The 18,061-nt window shown below is 38.4% G+C and overlaps 1 protein-coding gene across 3 annotated transcripts in view; it reads right to left on the reverse strand.

Moving 5' to 3' along the window:
• IWS1 (interacts with SUPT6H, CTD assembly factor 1) overlaps positions 1-18,061 on the reverse strand; it is a 38,080-nt gene that overhangs the window by 8,522 nt on the left and 11,497 nt on the right. For all 3 annotated transcript variants that reach the window (XM_072613450.1, XM_072613448.1, XM_072613449.1), the window contains 7 exons: positions 9,956-11,132; positions 6,045-6,240; positions 5,450-5,507; positions 4,085-4,185; positions 1,798-1,948; positions 814-896; positions 204-333 (listed from right to left, as the gene is read on the reverse strand). In XM_072613450.1, the coding sequence (XP_072469551.1) occupies positions 204-333; positions 814-896; positions 1,798-1,948; positions 4,085-4,185; positions 5,450-5,507; positions 6,045-6,240; positions 9,956-11,084 (1,848 nt within the window). In that variant the 5' untranslated portion in view covers positions 11,085-11,132. The remainder of the gene's footprint in view (positions 1-203; positions 334-813; positions 897-1,797; positions 1,949-4,084; positions 4,186-5,449; positions 5,508-6,044; positions 6,241-9,955; positions 11,133-18,061) is intronic.

Consider the following 18,061-nt stretch of genomic DNA (forward strand, 5'->3'; position numbering starts at 1 on the left):
TTTTAATAAAAATACAAAATGTGTTTTTCCAGGCTTCAATATTATCACAGTGTTTGTGATGAGTAGCAACACTACCTTATGTTCATAACTTTAACAGAAATATACAACTATGTCACAGAACAAAAATATCTGGATACAACAGTAAAAAGAATACACGCAGACAGTATCTGGAGAGACAAAGGCACCAGAAATAATGCTCCAACCTCTTGTAGGATCTTTAAAAGTTCCTCCCGAATCTTCAGTGCTGGCAAACTCCTATCTGGTAGAGGTGACAGCCATTCCTTGATGGCAGACATTACACCACTATCAATAAAAGTTTCTTTAAGGTCTTGCCTGCGAAGAAAGTTCCAAGAGAAATGATGATTGTGAATCTTAAAGAATTTTTTTAATAGATGAGATACATATGAAGCACTTTAAATAACAATTCAAAATACTATATAATTATGTGCAGATGAATGGTAAAGACATAATTAAGTTTTAAAAGAAATAAAAATCTCAGAGCAGCTAACAGCACTTAATGAAATTTTGTATTTAGTTAAGCTTTGAGATTCTTTCCTAAAATTTGTGACTTTGTCCCTGTACTGACAGAGACTGCATCCCCATTATGACTTAGTAGGTTGGTTTGAAAGTTGTTTGGTCAAAAAAAATTCATCACTTTGTAGTTAATCTGCAACAAATCACTCAAAATTTAGCTAGGCTCATCCGCACCTATGATCTTCATAAGGCAGAAAAACATTCATCAAGTTTTATAATACGATCCTTATACTAAAAAAAAATTTCAATTTTTAGACAAATGAAAAACAAGATACTTACTTTTTAAGGTGCATAACTACAGTAGGTAGCAAAGTTAGTTTCTTCAGTGCTGGCTTTTTCTGATTGTTCAGCTGCCTATCTTCCTATAAAAAGGCAGACAATAAATCACTGTTTTAAATAGTCACTAGTAATTTAAAAAGATTAAAACAGAACTTCTGGTTGTCAGTTTCACAATAAAAAATACAAAATTGTTCCTTTTGATATATTTGTTTACTGGTCTTCTTACAGATCAGAACTGCAAAGGAAAAAAAGAACTATTTTTATTGAGGTCCAAATTATGGGATTCATAGCTTTCTGAATGTGGGTCAAACAAACACAACTATTACCATTTAATGAAAACAGTCATAATAAAAGTGAGAGCCAATCAAAGAAGAAATTATTTTAGTTAAAATGTGGAATAAATCATTAGCTTTTCCGACAGTTCACACAACAACACAGGCTTTAACAGAAAGCTAGGAAGATCTGTTTTAAACATTAGGAAGAATTTTGTAACTAAGAACTGGATAATATTGAAATGTGTGGAACAAATAAAAATTGTGGGATCTACTTGGAAGATCTTTAAAGGAAAAATAAGGTAGCTATATTTACATGGGCAGGTTAGTATTCCACTGACGTAGGGAAGTAAACTAGATTCCAGGCCCATGACCCCATTAAAATGGTTCTTATACAGAAAAATCTGAAACGTCTCAGTACACCACTCAACCCCACCCCCTCCCCCCCAAAATACTGATTCCATAACAACCACTTTTACATTTTATATTTACTTAGTGAAAAAATTCAGGACTCACAACTTTACTTTAGATAAATGAAAAAAAGTTGGAAATATTTGCATTCTCAAAATTTAGACCAAAAAAATAGACTATCTGAATAGCTATTAAATGCAAGAAATCAGGAGCTTCATTAACATAGAACTCAAAAAATCCCACCAATCCAATTAGAAGTGGAGGGGAAAAAAGATTTATTCTAGAATATGATAGATCTCACCTCAGCCGCTTCATTCATCTTAACGATCATGGCACTAACTACATCATCCGCATCACTAATAAAAGTTCCACCATCACGATTTCGCCGGCGCTTTCCACTCATGCTCTTCTTTCGCTGCAGCATCATCTCAAAATCTGACATGAAGTCCATACTGGAGTCCATGGAAGACAAAACTAGGTACAGTGAAGATGTCAAGAAAAGCCTTCTCCCCACTACCATTTTTTCATATCTAGAAACTTACACAAACATTTTAAAGCTTGTAGGTATTTAAAAAACCAGAAACCCTTTAATGACATTTTTACCTCTAATAATCTACCACCTGAAAATAAAGATGTTTCTCAAACTGATAACCAATTGTGGAGTTCATAACACTTCCTTAATAAGATTCTTTATCTGTGTGTTTTAAACTATCTTTAAAAATAGTCAAAAATATGTTGGGGGTTTTTTGGGGGCAATGACTATTTCATGTCTACTGTATACAAGACACTAGGATGGTGCTTTATGGGGTAGATGTTTAAGAAATGCTTGCTGAACTGAATTGGTCTAGGTGCTTTAGGGGTATAGAAAATATACCAGATGGGATCCCCCTGTGTTCAAGAAACTTATAGTCTAGTACAGTGGTTTTATATGAAGTGTGACCAAATTTTGGATGCTACATTAGAGCAGATAAAAGAAAATTTATGTTGTTTTAAGATGCATTTTACTTACTTAGCATATAGAGCATGCTAAGTATAGTATTTGCAAGATAAACAACTTGCTTATTACATGTAGGCACTAACCTCAAGACAGGACAAGCCTTGAGCTTGCAAAAAAATTCAAGAAGAGCTGCTCTTATTGCAAGGAAATTGTACATTTGTGAATCTCCTGACTCTTCTATAATGGCTTAAAAGATTTTTTTGGTAAACATTTATTATCTCTTCCTTCTACTGCCTCTCTCTCAACACTGAATAACAAAAGAAAACCTCATAATATGTATTACATAGTCTGGCAAAACAAACAGCCACATCCAGAAGCATGGGTCTCATTCTGCATTTCAAGTCTTATCACCTCTCCGGCAGGAGGGAGGCAGAGTATTTCGCCTTTAGATTCATGGTTTATCGTTGCAGTGATGGAAGTTCTAAAGTCTTTCAGAGCTGTTTTTTGTCAAAAGCATTTATAACAGGCCTTATGGTACAGAGGAAATAATCCTGTGAGGGAGGCAGTATAAATAGTATTCCTATTTTACAGATAAAGAATAAGGGAAGTCCAGGGTTTAAAGTCAAATGGTTAGTAAGTTTAAAACTTTGGATCCTATAGTATCCTTTGGATACTACACTAAGATGCTGAGGAGCACTGCACTATGTACTTTGTAGTTTTGGATTGAACTCTCACTTCTCCTACTAACTTGTGGCTAATGTGGTCGTAGACAAACCCTAACCCTGAGGTGCCTTAGCTTCTTCATCAGTGCAACGGGCTGTTATCATTTACTTTATATCTCCTCCACAGGGTTCTTGTGAAAATGGAATGAGATCACAGATGATCAAAGTGCTTTGAAAAACAAAATGTGATTCAAATATAAAGTGATGATACTTTGCAACAAAATTTAAAATGGGACAATATGGTATTGCAAAACCAACCAATAATATGTACACATTTAGAGGCAGCTAGGTGGCTCTGTGGATAGAGTGTGGGGCCTGGAGTTAGGAAGACCTGAGTTCAAAGCTAGCCCCAAACACTTTCTAGCTGTGTGATCTTGGGCAAATTCTTAACCTCTGTTTACTTCAGTTTCCTCACCTATAAAATGAAGATAATAATAACATCCACCCCGCAGGGTGGCTGCAAATATCAAATAATATTTATAAAAAGTGCTTAGCACAAAGTCTGGCACACAACGAGCACTGTATAAATGCTATCTATTATCATTATTATGAGTTCAAATCCGTTTCAGTTCAAAAGTAATATGAAGAAATGGTCTAATGGCTGCTTTATATTAATCCATATTACCAAACCTTGTTATTAAGACCAATGCTTTCCCTCTTGGCTTCACAGGTAAGTTTAGGGCTGAATAAGTTGAGATTAATAAAAGAAAATAAAAAGTGACATTGGTTTGTCCTTTGTATGGCAGTTAGGAATCTAGTTTTTAAGATTCTGGATGTGAACAATATCAAGGCTATACTGACCCAAGCAACTAGACCAAACCAATATTACAACCATTATCTCAAGCAGGAGGGCAAATAAACTGGATAAACATTTGTCCTCAATTATAAAAACTTTTTATAAAACACATTTTGCTCACATATGGACTTACTGTTTTCCTCTTTTTATGTTATCATCAGAATCTGAATCCTCTGCTGCCTCTTTAACTTGTGTTTCACTTTTCTCTTCTTCCAAATCTTCTTGGTTAAAACCCTAAGTAAGAGGCAGTGCAGGTTAGGTAGAGTGATCCTATTCTTTGCTGCTTCCTGAAGGGGTATTCTCCTGTACATTTTACACACACACACACACACACACACACACGCACACGCACACGCACACGCACGCACACACACTTTCTCTCTCTCTCACATATACCATTCAGCATAAGAGACGTGAGAAAGGAGAATTTTAATAAAGTGAAAGTCACATGCCTGTCCTAAGTGATGAGACCTGATATTAGATTTATTGGTCTTTATCTCAAATTGGATCAAGTCAGTTAAGCTGGTCCATAAGTATTGATTACATACCTACTATGTGCTAAGCACTAGGGATTATGAAGACAGACAAAAGTGGGTCCCTGCTCTCAAGGACCTCACGGTCTAATGGAGGACATAACATGTAAATATCTATGAACAAACAAAATATAGACAGAATAAATTCCAGGTAATCAATACAGAAAAGATACTAGCATTAAGAAGAATAAGGAATGACTTTCTCATAGAATATGAGATTTCGGTTGTGACTTGAAGGAAGCCAGGAGACAGAGATGAGGAGGGACAACATTTCAAACCTGAAGGACAGTCAAAGAAAATGTCTGGCGTCTGGAGAGAAGAGTGTTGTGGGTGGAAAAGCTAGGTCAGTGTCACTGAATCATAGAATATTGTAGGCTTAGGAAGGATGATAGGGAACCACTAGAGTTTAGTGAATAGGAGAGTGACATGGTCAGATCTTCACTTTAGGAAAATCATTTTGACAGCTGGAGGGTGGATTGTAGTGGGAAGAGATTTGAGGCAGGGAAACCAGCCAGTAAGTTATGGAGATATTCCTGGTGTGAAGTGATGAGGGCTTACACCAGTGTGGTGGCAGGCAGTATCAGAGGAAGAAGTGGCCATATACAAGAGATACTGTTAAGGTAAAATCAACAGGCCTTAGCAACAGATTGGGTATGGAGGGGTGAAACAGACCAAGGAATCAACAATGACTCCACAGTTATGTGCCTGGATAACTGAAAGTGGTGCTCTAGACGATGACAAGGAAGTTCAGAAGAGGGGAAGGCTTTTGGGGAAAGACAGTGAGTTCTATTTTAGACATGTTGAGTTTAAGATGTCAACACATATCCAGTAGTTTGAGAGGTCTAATTAGCAACTGGAGATGTGAGTTTAGAGGTTAGGAGAGAGGTCAGGGCTAAATAAGTTGATCTGAGAAAGAAAAAAAAATCCAATGTGCTTTAAAAGTAAATGTGTCATATTATACTTACAGTAAATTCTTCTTCCTCTTCATCACCAGATTCTCCAAATATATCTGCTATCAAGTTCCTTGAAAAGATATAAATGGGGAAGTTATTTTTGTTTCCTTATTTTCTTTCCTTCTTTCTTTTTTCTGGCTAAAGGAGTAGGATGAGAATTGCGTCTCCCTATAACTGCCGGGGTGTTTCACAGGTCTAATCTCATTACTGATGAGCAGCAGAGACTTGACTCACTTAGTTTCCACCCCTCTGTAGGCAGCTTGATGGTTCCTGCTCTTGGAAGGGGCTTATCGGATTGATGCTGAACTCAAAGGGGTCAGTGATCAACCCACCCCACTGTAACCCAGAGCTTTTAAGCTCAAATGATCCACCAGCCTCAGCCTCAGCCTCCAGGGTAGCAGGAGTTACAGGTGTGCACCACCACACCCTCACTTCCAAAGTATCCAAAGAAATCCAGATCCCAACAGATCATAAAAATTCAGGATATTGTCATATCACTGTCAGCTTAATAGGCTGTGGAATATATAATGTGGAATATACAAAGTTTTCCTAAACTTTATTTCTAAGAATCCTGTGGAAATTCAAATACATTTAAATTGTCACTTACTCCTCTTCATTTCCTGAATCACTGTCACTCCCAAACAGATCTTTCTCTTCACTCTTCTTGCCAGTCTCTTCCTTCCCAGCGTCATCTTCCTCACTTTCTGATGCTACGGTCTTTTTCAGTCTTTTGGCAGACTTTTCTGATGCAGCATCACTGTCAGAGTCATCTGCATCAGAGACGATGCGCCCCTTCTTTGCAGCTGTTAATAAGCAAAGTAATGTTAATAATAATTTTATATTTGTCAAGTTTTCACATATTTCTATCTTATTTAGTTCAGTGCCACAAATATTTATTAGACACCTACTGTGTACAGCAATATGTTAGGCAATGGAGGAAATACGAAGCTCGTATTTCAATTGAACTTAAATATAGAGGATATTTGGAGGGGTGAGACAAGTCTGAAAAGCAGCACTATGTTGTGGATGATTCTCTGAATGCCAGGCAAAGGATAAGTAATTTACTTGTTAGGTAAGATTCTGGGCACAGGAATAATATGATCAAATTAATGCATACATAAGATCAGTCTAGGAAAAATATTACGGATAGACAGAATGGAGAACAGGGATTGCAAGTGGCGTAACTTGCTAAATATGCTATTGCAATTATCTAGGCAGGCGTTTATGAGTGAAATCTCCACTAAATGAGAGGAAATAAAGACGAGAGGAAGGACGTTTCAGAGGTGGAATTTAACCAAACTTACAAACTGACTGTGACGTGAGGTAAAGGAGAGAGAAAAGTCAATGATGAGATCAATATTTTGAAAAGAAGAAAACGGGTAAAGGCAGTACCACTGATAGAAATAGTAAAATCAGAAAAGAGAAACAGGTTTTGGGGAAAAGAAAACAAACTCAACTTTGAACATGTTGAGTTCGACATTTTGGTGGGAAATTTAGGCAGATTTGTCTTCTAGATAGTTAGAAATGTGAACCGAGATGTGGGAAGAGAGGCCAGAGCTATTGCTACAGAAGGATAGATTAAGAGCTGAGGGTATGGGAGTGAATAGGACTGCCAAAGGAGAACATGCGGAGAAATGGAGAGTCAAGGACAGACCCTAGGAAAACAACTCACTTTAAGGATGAGGAATTAGTGAAGGAGACAGAAAAAGAGTAACAGAGAAGTAGGAGGTGAACCAGAAGAACCTGGCACCTTAGTATCCAGAAGCAGGGAATACTCAGTGTAATAAGCTGAAAACAACTGTATCATGGTCACTAAGCATAACCAACCTTGTGAAAAATAGCAGGATAGTGGTAGGGACTAGGGGGTGAGGTGAGGGAGAACTCCAAAACTTTTAAAATAAATGCTCTCTAGAGCGTGAAAGAAACAGATGCGGACTATGCTGAAAGTGTACTAAAGAGACCCTTCACACTGATGGACAAGTTATTTTCTTGCTAATACTCTTTCTACTCTACAGCTAGCAAATACTTATTCTCCTCCTGTGATCCTGGACATTCAAAGTCACTACCTTCTCTGGTGGAAATTTCTTTCTTCAATGACCTCTCCCTGTACAATTAGTCTCAGGTACCTCGTATCCCTTTGTTCCTCCCAGTCTCTAGCCTGTTCTGACCATTCTTTGCACCACGCTGCACTGTTCCCCCATCATTAACAATCTCCTGTTGTCTTAGATTTCCTCTTTTTATTAAATGCCTTCAACATGCCTGATTTCTCCTCAAGAAACTATATCCCGTGACTCCCTCTGGAATAATGGCCACTACTTCTTGGATGCTCTCTGACTCTCAGGGCCAGGAAAAGGAGGCAACTACCTTAATCCCCATTCCAAACCTTTCTTTCTGGCATCATAACTCAATAACATTTATTCCTTTGACATTCATACCAGTTATATGACCCTATCCAGATCCTTTCTCCTTAACTTTCAAGATTTTTATCTCTCCTCTTACTTGAACTACCCAAAGGGTAAACCTCACCATGATTACTCCATCTCTAAGGTTCAGAACTCTGAAATTCTCTATAATCAGACTCTCCTGTTTTTCTTCCTCTCTGGCTGCTTCACTTTTTCTCAGTGTTCTTTGGCCTCATGCCATCTAGTATTTCAATACCTCCCTGTACTCCCCAGTTACAGTTTCACTTCCCTCTCTTCATAGTCGAGTCTTTATAGCCAGTCATTTCAATAAGGTGTCCTCCACTCTTGAATCCCTTCCCTTTCCCTTCCACTTTCCATTCTGCTAATCTCCAATATTGGCTTCCACCACCTCATTTTTCCAATCCTACTGCCAGACTTACTTGGTACAGCAGGAAATCAAGAAAACATCCTGGGTTAACTACATACATATTGATGCACTATAACATCAATGGAGCTCTCGTTGACCCATGTCAATCCTCTTATTCATCTCTGATTGACTCTCTTGTCATATTCTTCCTGGGAGCTGCTCCATTATACCCCTACTCCAGCTTTTACTATTCTATCGAGAAAACTGAGTACAGCTGTTTGAGCCCTCTCGTTTGTCCTCACCCCAAAATTCAAAAGCTCTGCCCTCACTCATCCTATCCTCTTTTGTTTCAGTTCCAGAGGATGAGGTAGCCTTTCTTTAAGCCAAAGCCAACCTCTCTGCTTGTGCCCTTGATGCTAACCTCTCTGTTCTCCTTTGGGACCTTCTATCATCAAATATACCTACATCATATGGGCAGTTTCCTGGATGCCTACAAATATGTTCATCTTCTCCATTGTAAAAACACAAAACCAAAAAAACCCCCCAAAAACTCAAACAAAAAACACAACTTCCCTTGACTTTGACATCACCTCAAAGTCCTCTTTTCCATCCATACTTGCCACCTCCACGCTTTCTCACCACTCACTGAACTCCTCAGCTCACTGACACTTTTCTCCTGTCCCCATTACTCTTCTGAAACTGTTCTCTCACAGGTGACAACCCTAAATCTTTCTGCAGCCCCTGATACTGGGGAACACTCTCGTTGTCTAGATGCTCTTTCTTCCCTTGACTGCCATCATACTTTTCCTTCTTGATCACTAACTCCACTGTGGATTCATCCTCTTCCTGCTACCCAAGAATGACTTTCTCTCTCATTTACTTTCAATCTCTCTGTGTGTACTGGCTACTTCCCCACTGCCTACAAACACATCCATGTCTCTTCCATCCTCAAAAAATCCTCACTTGTTCTATCCCTGCTAGCAATCTTAACTATATATCTCTTCTCTTTCATTGTGAAACTCCATGAGAAAGTCCTCTACAGCCGGTGCCTTCACTTTCTTTCCTCTCCCTCTAACTCTTTGCAGTCAAGCTTCCAACCTCATCATTCACCTGAAACTGCCCTCCTCCAAGTTACCAATGATCGTGTATTTGCCTCAGTCCTCATCTGTCTTGACCTCTCTGCAGCCTTTGACACTAGTGATCATCCTCTTCCTGACACTCTCTAGAGATACTCCATACTTCTGTTCCAATGTTCAAAGAAAGCCAACTTTTTGTAGAAAGTGATAAAATCAGAACTGGCAGCTGTGCTAACAGGGTAACTGTAAAAAGGTTGAGATGCTTACAACAGCATCAAATTTTACCAAGGTATGAGAGGACAAGACGAGGCAAACAGCTCACTTGTCATCTGGCTCTCTCTCCACTGTTTCCTCTCAAACCACTATGGAGGTTCAGTCAAAAACCACCCTATAATCATTATGCGATCTACATTTCTCTCAGTGAACACTCTCTAAAAACAACACATTTCCGGTATTCATAGCCATCTTTTAGATTCTTATTTTGGGAATGCTTTTCCCTTAACTATAGCTTTCTGATAGCTCATGGTAAGTTAAATTCAAAGATAAGACAGTTTGTAAATCTCATTGAGACATTTTAAATATCAGGCACCAAAAAAGCAAAACTAACAAAACACAAAGCAACTCAGATGTGATCATGACCACGAGTGAGAAACGGAATTGCAAATGATCTTACGCGCTTTCTCCTCATCTTCACTGTCAGAAAGGATAGCAGCTTTCCTCTTCACGACTTTCTCTTGTTCCTTCTCCTCCTCCTCGCTCTCCACTTTCTGCCTCTTAGGGACCTCGTCCTCACTGTCGGAGCTGTGAAACAGTTTCTCCTCTGGATGGTTACCTGAATGAAGTGAGTCATTCTGTAATTCCCCTTCATCCTGCCTGTTCTCTCTGTCACTGTCATCTGATTCAATCTTCTGTTTTTGTCTAGAGGAATTCTCATTTTCAGAATCACTGGCACGCGCCTTCTGAAGCCCCTCGCTTTCAGAGTCACTTGGCTGGCGTTTTGGGGCCTCTTCATTTTCAGAATCACTGGCAAGTTTAGGGACATCCTCAGCTTCGGAGTCACTGGCACGGCCCTTTTGGGGCTCATCAGCTTCCGAGTCGCTGGCAGGGCCTTTTGGGGGCTCTTCAGCTTCTGAATCACTAGGAGGACCTTTCCTAGGCTCATCAACTTCCGAATCACTGGCTGGATGTTTCCTGGGCTCATCAGCATCTGAATCGCTGATGGGACCTTTCCTGGGTTCATCAGCTTCTGAGTCACTAGCAAGAACTTTCCTAGGCTCATCAGCTTCGGAGTCACTGGCACCACCTTTCCGGGACTCATCAGCTTCAGAATCACTGGCAAGCCCTTTCCTGGGCTCTTCAGCCTCAGAGTCGCTAGCAGGACCTTTCCTGGGCTCATCAACTTCTGAGTCGCTGGCAGGCCCTTTCTGGGACTCATCAGCTTCCGAGTCACTGGCAGGACCTTTATGAGGCTCTTCAACATCTGAATCGCTATCGATACCTTTCTGAAATTCCTCATTCTCAGAGTCACTGGCAGGAAGCTTAGGAGCATACTCATTTTCTGAGTCACTAGCATGCCCATTGAGAGGTTCTTCATTTTCAGAGTCACTAGCAGGCAGTTTCTGGGGCTCCTCATTTTCAGAGTCACTTGTGGGATGATTCAGATCCTCATTTTCAGAGTCACTTACTGGAGGGTCTGGCTGGTCTTCAGTGTCAGAGTCACTATACTTATGTCTATGAAGCTCCTCATTTTCAGAGTCACTAACATTGTGATTTGTAAGGTCCTCATTTTCCGAGTCTGTCATATGATGTCTTTTAACATGTCCATCATCTTCTCTATCACTATGATCATTCTGCAAGAGAAAAAAAAACCAGGAAAATTAATAACATTTAAAAAGATTAACAGTAGCTGAATTTTTAAACTTAACTAAAATTCATTTTTAAAACTCTGTAAGTTACTAATTAAAATGCTTCTTCCATAGTTGTACATACTGAAAAGAAAACTACATGTGAGAATGTGCAATTATGAAAAAAAAAGACTATGGTAGCTCATCATCTGATACCTCAAATAGGACTCTCACTAAATGAAACATTAAAAGCACTAAACCAAACACTTAAAGGCATATACTGAATTTTAAGGATCAGACACAAGGCATAGCTCTCTAGCACATGAAATAGCCTCTAAAACCCTAAACTGTCCTTCCAAATTATTAAGAGATATCATTCAACATAAATCAAAAAATCCCCCCAAACTGATTTTAAAACAAACAAATGATTGGTTTCTTTATAAGTGACTCTGACTAGGTTTCTGGTTAAGTTTCAGAAGCATGTGTACACACATGTGGGTGCACATACAAGAAGTCTTCCTGACTTCAAGATTTTACTTTTTCACCAGAAAATTATTTTCTATAAATGTATATACATTTAAAATATTTACTATATCCTCATGACTTTTTATATTTGGGAGAATTTTAAAAAACCAATTTTATAATGAAAACCAATAGGAAAATATGATTCAACTAATATAATCTTACTACACAGTCAATAAGGAACATGTCTATTCCAAAAAGCTGGGTACACTTTTACCATGAAATGATCCACTGACTATATTAAGAGAAAAATGAAATGAAAATGATATTTTTCTCAGAACACATACTACTATTAAAAGTTTCCATTTATCCTTACTCTTGTGAATAAATATGATATAGTGCATTAATTACTCCCAAAGAGTATAATAATACAAAAGTAATTTAACAATGTGATAAAACATACAAAGCACCTGTAGCACCTATTTCAGAAATCCATTTTCAAATTTCATTCAAAACTTCATAGCATCACTAAAAATTTCCAAATGGTGACAGAAAACATATCCTCCCAATACGCTAAGACGCAAGGTAACTCAGTCTTTACTATACTCAAGTACGATTAAGAATACTTATTCCTATATTCAGAATCAATTTTTCCAAGCATTGGTCAAGAAGCTGTAACTAGTATTCCCTGTGTACCAACTGTTCTATTAGATTTCTTCAGTTATAGAAAACCTTAGTACCCTTCAGCCTCTACGCCCTATTGAAATTTGGTGTTTACCTAAGTGATATGATATTAGGAGATGGAACATAGCCATACTTAAAGTGCGATTTTAAGTGGAAAAAAAAATACAATTAATTCTTTCAGACTTAATATTGTTGTATTTCACATTTTCAGAGTTTAGAGCTGGAAAGGACTCTTAGAGGTCATGTCACACTTAGTCCTCTCATTTTAAATAAAAAAAGGCCCATAGAGGTTAAATTATTTGCCTAAATCACATAGTAAAAAGCAGAACAGGGATTGAATTCACCTAAATCTGTTCTGTTTCCACTGCCTCCTCACAATCTGGCTCCAACAACCTTTTCAGACATTTCTTTCCAACTTCCCACATTCTATCTTCCAGTCAAAGGTGACTAGCTATTCCCCAAACATAAACTACACCTGTCCTCACAAGTTTCCTCTGTTTGAAATGAATTCCCCACCTCTACTTCTGCCTGTCTTATTTCTAGCCTGCCTTAAAGATCCAGTTCAAAAGCCATCTCTTCTATGAGGACTTTTCTGATCCCACATCTTGCAAGCTTGACATAATCACTTCCTCCTTTGAATTATAACACCTAAAACTTATTACATTTTCACACTGCATCTTGCACTTTACTTATGTCTTGTATCTTCTAATTTAATGCAGATAGGGACCCTTATTTGCACTAATTACATAACACCAAGTGTCCAATTCCTTGAATAAAGGAATGCACTTAGTATTTGAGCTAGAAACCTCCCTACCTTGAACACAATCAGCCAGTCTACCAGCACTGAAACAATACTCATCGTAAAAATCTTTCAGAATGGGCTGGGATCATGCAGAGAATAAATGGTATCAATTGCATGGCAAAGCTGTCTACTAACTATGGGAATTGCTGAATAAATTTTGTCATATGAATGCAGAATATTACTGAATCACAAGAAATATACTTGTTCATGTACAAGGTCTCCCTTGACAGAATGCAACCTCCCCGAAAAATGGGACTATCCTCAGCAACTAGCACAGTGCCCACCTAGCATGCAGTAGGCACTTAATAAATGATTTACTCAGAGTAATCAGTTTTTCAAAAATATCTACCAAACGTTAAAATGTCATATTATTGCAAAATTTTGCAAAGATTCTTCCTCACAAAAGACTATTAAAAAATAAAGCTGATTATTTTTGTAACTTGGAAAATTATATGCAGCTCCTCAATTTTAAACCCTCATAATCTGGTTCTTTTCTATCTTTCCATATTCTTACACTTTTCTCCCCTCCACATATTCCATTATGCAATGACACTGGCTTCCCTTCTGTTCTCTTCATATGACATCCCATTTCCTGATTCTCTGCATCACTAGCTGTCCCCCTGGCCTAGAATTCTCTCCCTCCTCATTTATGTCTCTGGGCTCCCTTCAAATTTTGTTAAAGTCCCACCTTCTAAAAGCAGCCTTTCTCACTCCTCTTTAATGTTAGTGCCTCCCTTTGAGATTATTTCCAATTTCCATGTATCTTTCTCATTCACAGCTGTTTTCCTATTTTCTCCTATTAAATTGTGAGCTCCTTGAGGGCAGTTTCATTTTGCCTTTCTCTGTATCCCCAGAGCTTGACACAGTGATTGGCACACAGAAGGTTCTTAATAAATCTTGTTGACTTGACTTGAAAGAACTGATTGTGAAGTAAGAAACGTTTCAAATTACACAAAGGGTTACACTTTCATCTAGTGCTTATAGACCTGCATGTTATCTGGATATCAACTGGGTTTTGCCACAGTATAGAATCCAATACAATTCTAACAGTCATTTTCATTTAAAAATCCATAGGTACTATTTAAAATTTATCTCAATATAGCATTTTGTCAAGTTTTTTAAAGTAATAAATATTCCCCAAGTTTCAACAAAACATCAAATACATGTTATCAAATGAGTGGCTTTAACTCTATTTTGCTTCATCCGTTTATAACGCACAATAGAAAGATTTTAATTGATTGACCAGAAAGGGCCCACAATGTGGATAACTGTCATTCCATGGCACATGGAACCTTTCAAAGTTGTTCTGCATGATTTGATAAGAATCACTCCAACCGTATTAATAGCTGTTGGCAGAACAAACACTTCTCCCATCAAATCATTTTTACATTTAGCAAAGCTGGAAGCACTTTATATGCATAAGCAACTCTTTTGATGACACAAATAGGGTTTCTGAAAGGTTCTTTTTGCTTTTTAAAAGAATCTAATTTTTCCTGGAAAAATTTTCTTGCTTTAACATTTTCTATATGAACCCTTTCAACAGTCTCCACTTATCTGCAGCTAATGCAAAGATAGTAGTTTTTCGTTCCCATCACTAACGGAACTTTGTGGGTACAAGATGGTAGAGGAGCAGAAATAAGTACATCAACCCCACCCCACCCCACTCCTCCAAGTGTACATCTAGCAAAGGCATCAGATTGAATCCTGATGGGAATTGTGCTCAGGTGTGTATAGGGAAATAACCGGAGGGGTCTAGGGACAAGGGGGATGGGAGCCAGCCCAGACCTGACATCAGATCTGATGCCAGGCAGCAAACAACAACAAAGAGTCCCCCCACATAGGAAGGGACAATCAAGGCACAACTCAGAAGAAAAGAATGACTTCAACACTTCTTAGAAGCAAAGTCTCAAGCACGACGCAGCTTGGGCACAGATCTAACTAGAATTCCTCTTAGAGATGAAACAAAAGTTTTAAAAAGTTTAAAATGTTTTTTAAGTGAAATGAGAGCTAAGGAAAAAAAAGAATTGTGAATATAAGAGGCACAAAACCTTGTTCAAGCAACAACTTCTCTGAAAATTGGAATGGACCAAATGAAAGCTAATGGTTTGATAAGAAAATAAGAAATCAAACAAAGTCTGGAAGACAAAAAAAAAAAAAAGGCACCTTATTGCAAGAACCAATTGATCTGGAAAATAGACTCAAGAGAAAAAAATGTAAGAAAAGCCATGACCAAAAAAAGAGCTGGCACATCATAGTTCCAGATTTTTTAGGATCTGAGGGTAAAGCAGAAATAGAAAGAATCCACCTGTCACCTCCTGAAAGAAACTCCAAAATGAAAATTATCAGGATATTACAGTAAAAATTCAGAGCTTCCTGGCCAAAGACAAAAATCCGCAAGCAGCCAGAAAGAAAGAATTCAAGTACCAAGGACCCACAGTCAGAAATATACACAATTTACTAGCCATTATTATAAAGGAGCAGAGAGTTTGGAATATTATATTTCAGAAGGTGCAGGATAAAGGCTGACAATTAGGAATAACTTACCCAGCAAAACTAAGTATAATCCTACAGAGGGGAAAATGAACCTTTAACGGAAAAGAGAACATCCAAGCATTCCAGATGAATAAAAAACAGAACTACCTAGAAACTCTGAAGTACAAACTGCGAAGTACAGAAGTACAGAAAACCATAAAGGAGTAAACAAGAAGCGAAGACCAAATGTCCTCTCTAAACTCTGTGGTCATCAGGGGTCACAGGAGGTGCCTAATTAGAAAAGGTTAGGGAGTAGTTTGGTTGTGTCCTGCTGATCTTAAAAGAAGAATGGATGAAGAGCAAAAGTAGAATAAACAAGAGGGAGAAAGAAAGAGGAGTCAGGGAAAACCATCCCATTTATGGGGGAGGGCAAGGAGACACTGAAGCAAACAAGGAGGATCCTGAGTGAGAGGAGTGACTGCCACGAGTGACTGCTCACTATCATCCGAACTGGTCAAAGGAAGGAAGAACATATACTCAGTTTTGTACAGAAATACATTTCGCTAAACAGGGAAACAGGATCGGAGGAAAGGGAGAGAAAATAAGAGGGAAAGTAGATGACACAAGCAAAACAAACTAAGGATATATAAAAATATCTACAGCAGTTGTTTGGGAATTGGCAGGGAATCATAAACTGAAAGGATCCCCATCAACTGGGGAATGGCTGAACAAGCTCTGGTATATGAGTGTGATGGAATACCACTGAGCTGTAAGAAATGATGAAAGGGACAGCTTCAGAAAAACCTGAGAAGACTTGTATGAACAGAGGCAGTGCAGTGAGCAGGATAATTTATACAACAACAACTTGGACTTGATCAAAGTAGTGACCAATTCCAGAGGATTTACGATGAAACAGGTTACCCACTTCTTGATAAAGAAGAGAAAGGCTAAGAGCACAGAATCTGACATTTTAAAAAGACATCACCAACACAGAAATGTGTTTTGTTTGACTGTAAGTTCTAACGGCAGATGATATCCCTGCAGGTAATCGCTGAGGTGGAGACACTCTCCACCCTAATCTTCAATCCCCGAAAGCAGAATACCCTAAAGTTGAGCCTTGTGGTTCTTCCTCTCAATCAGGGATTTCCAAAGTGAGGTTATGCTATGGCCTGATCCCAGAGAGTTATGTGAGAATGACTCATCAGAGTGTGAAGATGGGTCTCAGTGCACCCTCTCCAGGACAGTCAGTCAGGAGATTCATCTAGGAAACCACCAGACTCCCTCATTCCAACAACCCCCCTCATTTCACCTCACTGGGTGACAGGCACCCTCTTTATGATGGGCTTAATGCTCTAGGGCAGTGACCAGAGGGTAAGAGGAGTATCTCTGCCTCTATTCACATACTGAACGGGTCTTTTGCAGTTTGCACCAAAGATTTCATTCCATCATCACACTGCCCTCCTAAATTCTCCTTCTTTCAAATTTCCCTATTAATGTCAGTCAAAGGCAACACCATCCATTCAGGTTCTAAACCTCAGCACTCTTTACCCTATTTATCCAATCAGTTGGCAAACATTGTCTTCAAAGCTCTAACACATCTCCTCTCCTGTCATACAGTCACCACCGTGGTTCAGATGCACAGCACCTCTCCCCTGGGCCACTGGTATCCCCTTCTAATTGGTTACCCTACCTCATTTCCCCCTCTCCAGTCCATCCTCCACTCGGCTGCCAAAGTGATTTCCCTGAAATGCATGTCTGCTCATGTCATTCCTTTTACTGTTCAAATTCTAGTGCCTCCTACTCGACTCGAGTTTCAAAAAATTTTATCTTTTATTGTACAAAATTTTTATTTCTGCTTAAGTTTTAAGTACTCACGCATAAGAACAGTAGTACATGTATATCATTCACAAATAAGTAAATATATACATACAGAGGGGTGCATATTCAAAAAATGTTTACCGATGCGGAGTACACACGCACAGTTTGGAGACCACTGCTCTACACAAACAAATCATCATCTCTGACCCTACCATTTTAACCTCTCTTCAGTGCCACATCTCTCATTTTTTTTTTTTTTTACCAAAAACCAAACAAACAAAACACAACTTAGAATGGATTGACATAGCAGGTTAAATGGTTTAAAAAATTTTATAACTCAAATAACAACAAAAGAAAATGCTTTCTGATACAGCAACAGTAGTACCAAAAAAAAAAAAAATGTACACAACCGTCTCGATAATTCACTTGCTTTTCAATAATGCAATTTTAAGTACATATTGTACTACTGTCTGCAGTCCATGAAGAATTTTACAACTCCACACTTCAACATCATGCTGACAGCTTTTAAAGAAAATTATTTCATATAAAGAATGGAAGGAATACAGGAAGGGAAAAAGGGAGAGAGGAAGGTGTATCTCAGGTGTGCTCTCATTTGAGTAAACTCCAGCTTAACTTAATTGTACAGAAGAGCTTAGCTGTCTATAACTAGAGTAAGCCACATGCAAGACCTTACTTG

This window comes from Notamacropus eugenii, chromosome 5 (genome assembly GCF_028372415.1).
Source record: "Notamacropus eugenii isolate mMacEug1 chromosome 5, mMacEug1.pri_v2, whole genome shotgun sequence".
Taxonomy (NCBI): Eukaryota; Metazoa; Chordata; class Mammalia; order Diprotodontia; family Macropodidae; genus Notamacropus; species Notamacropus eugenii.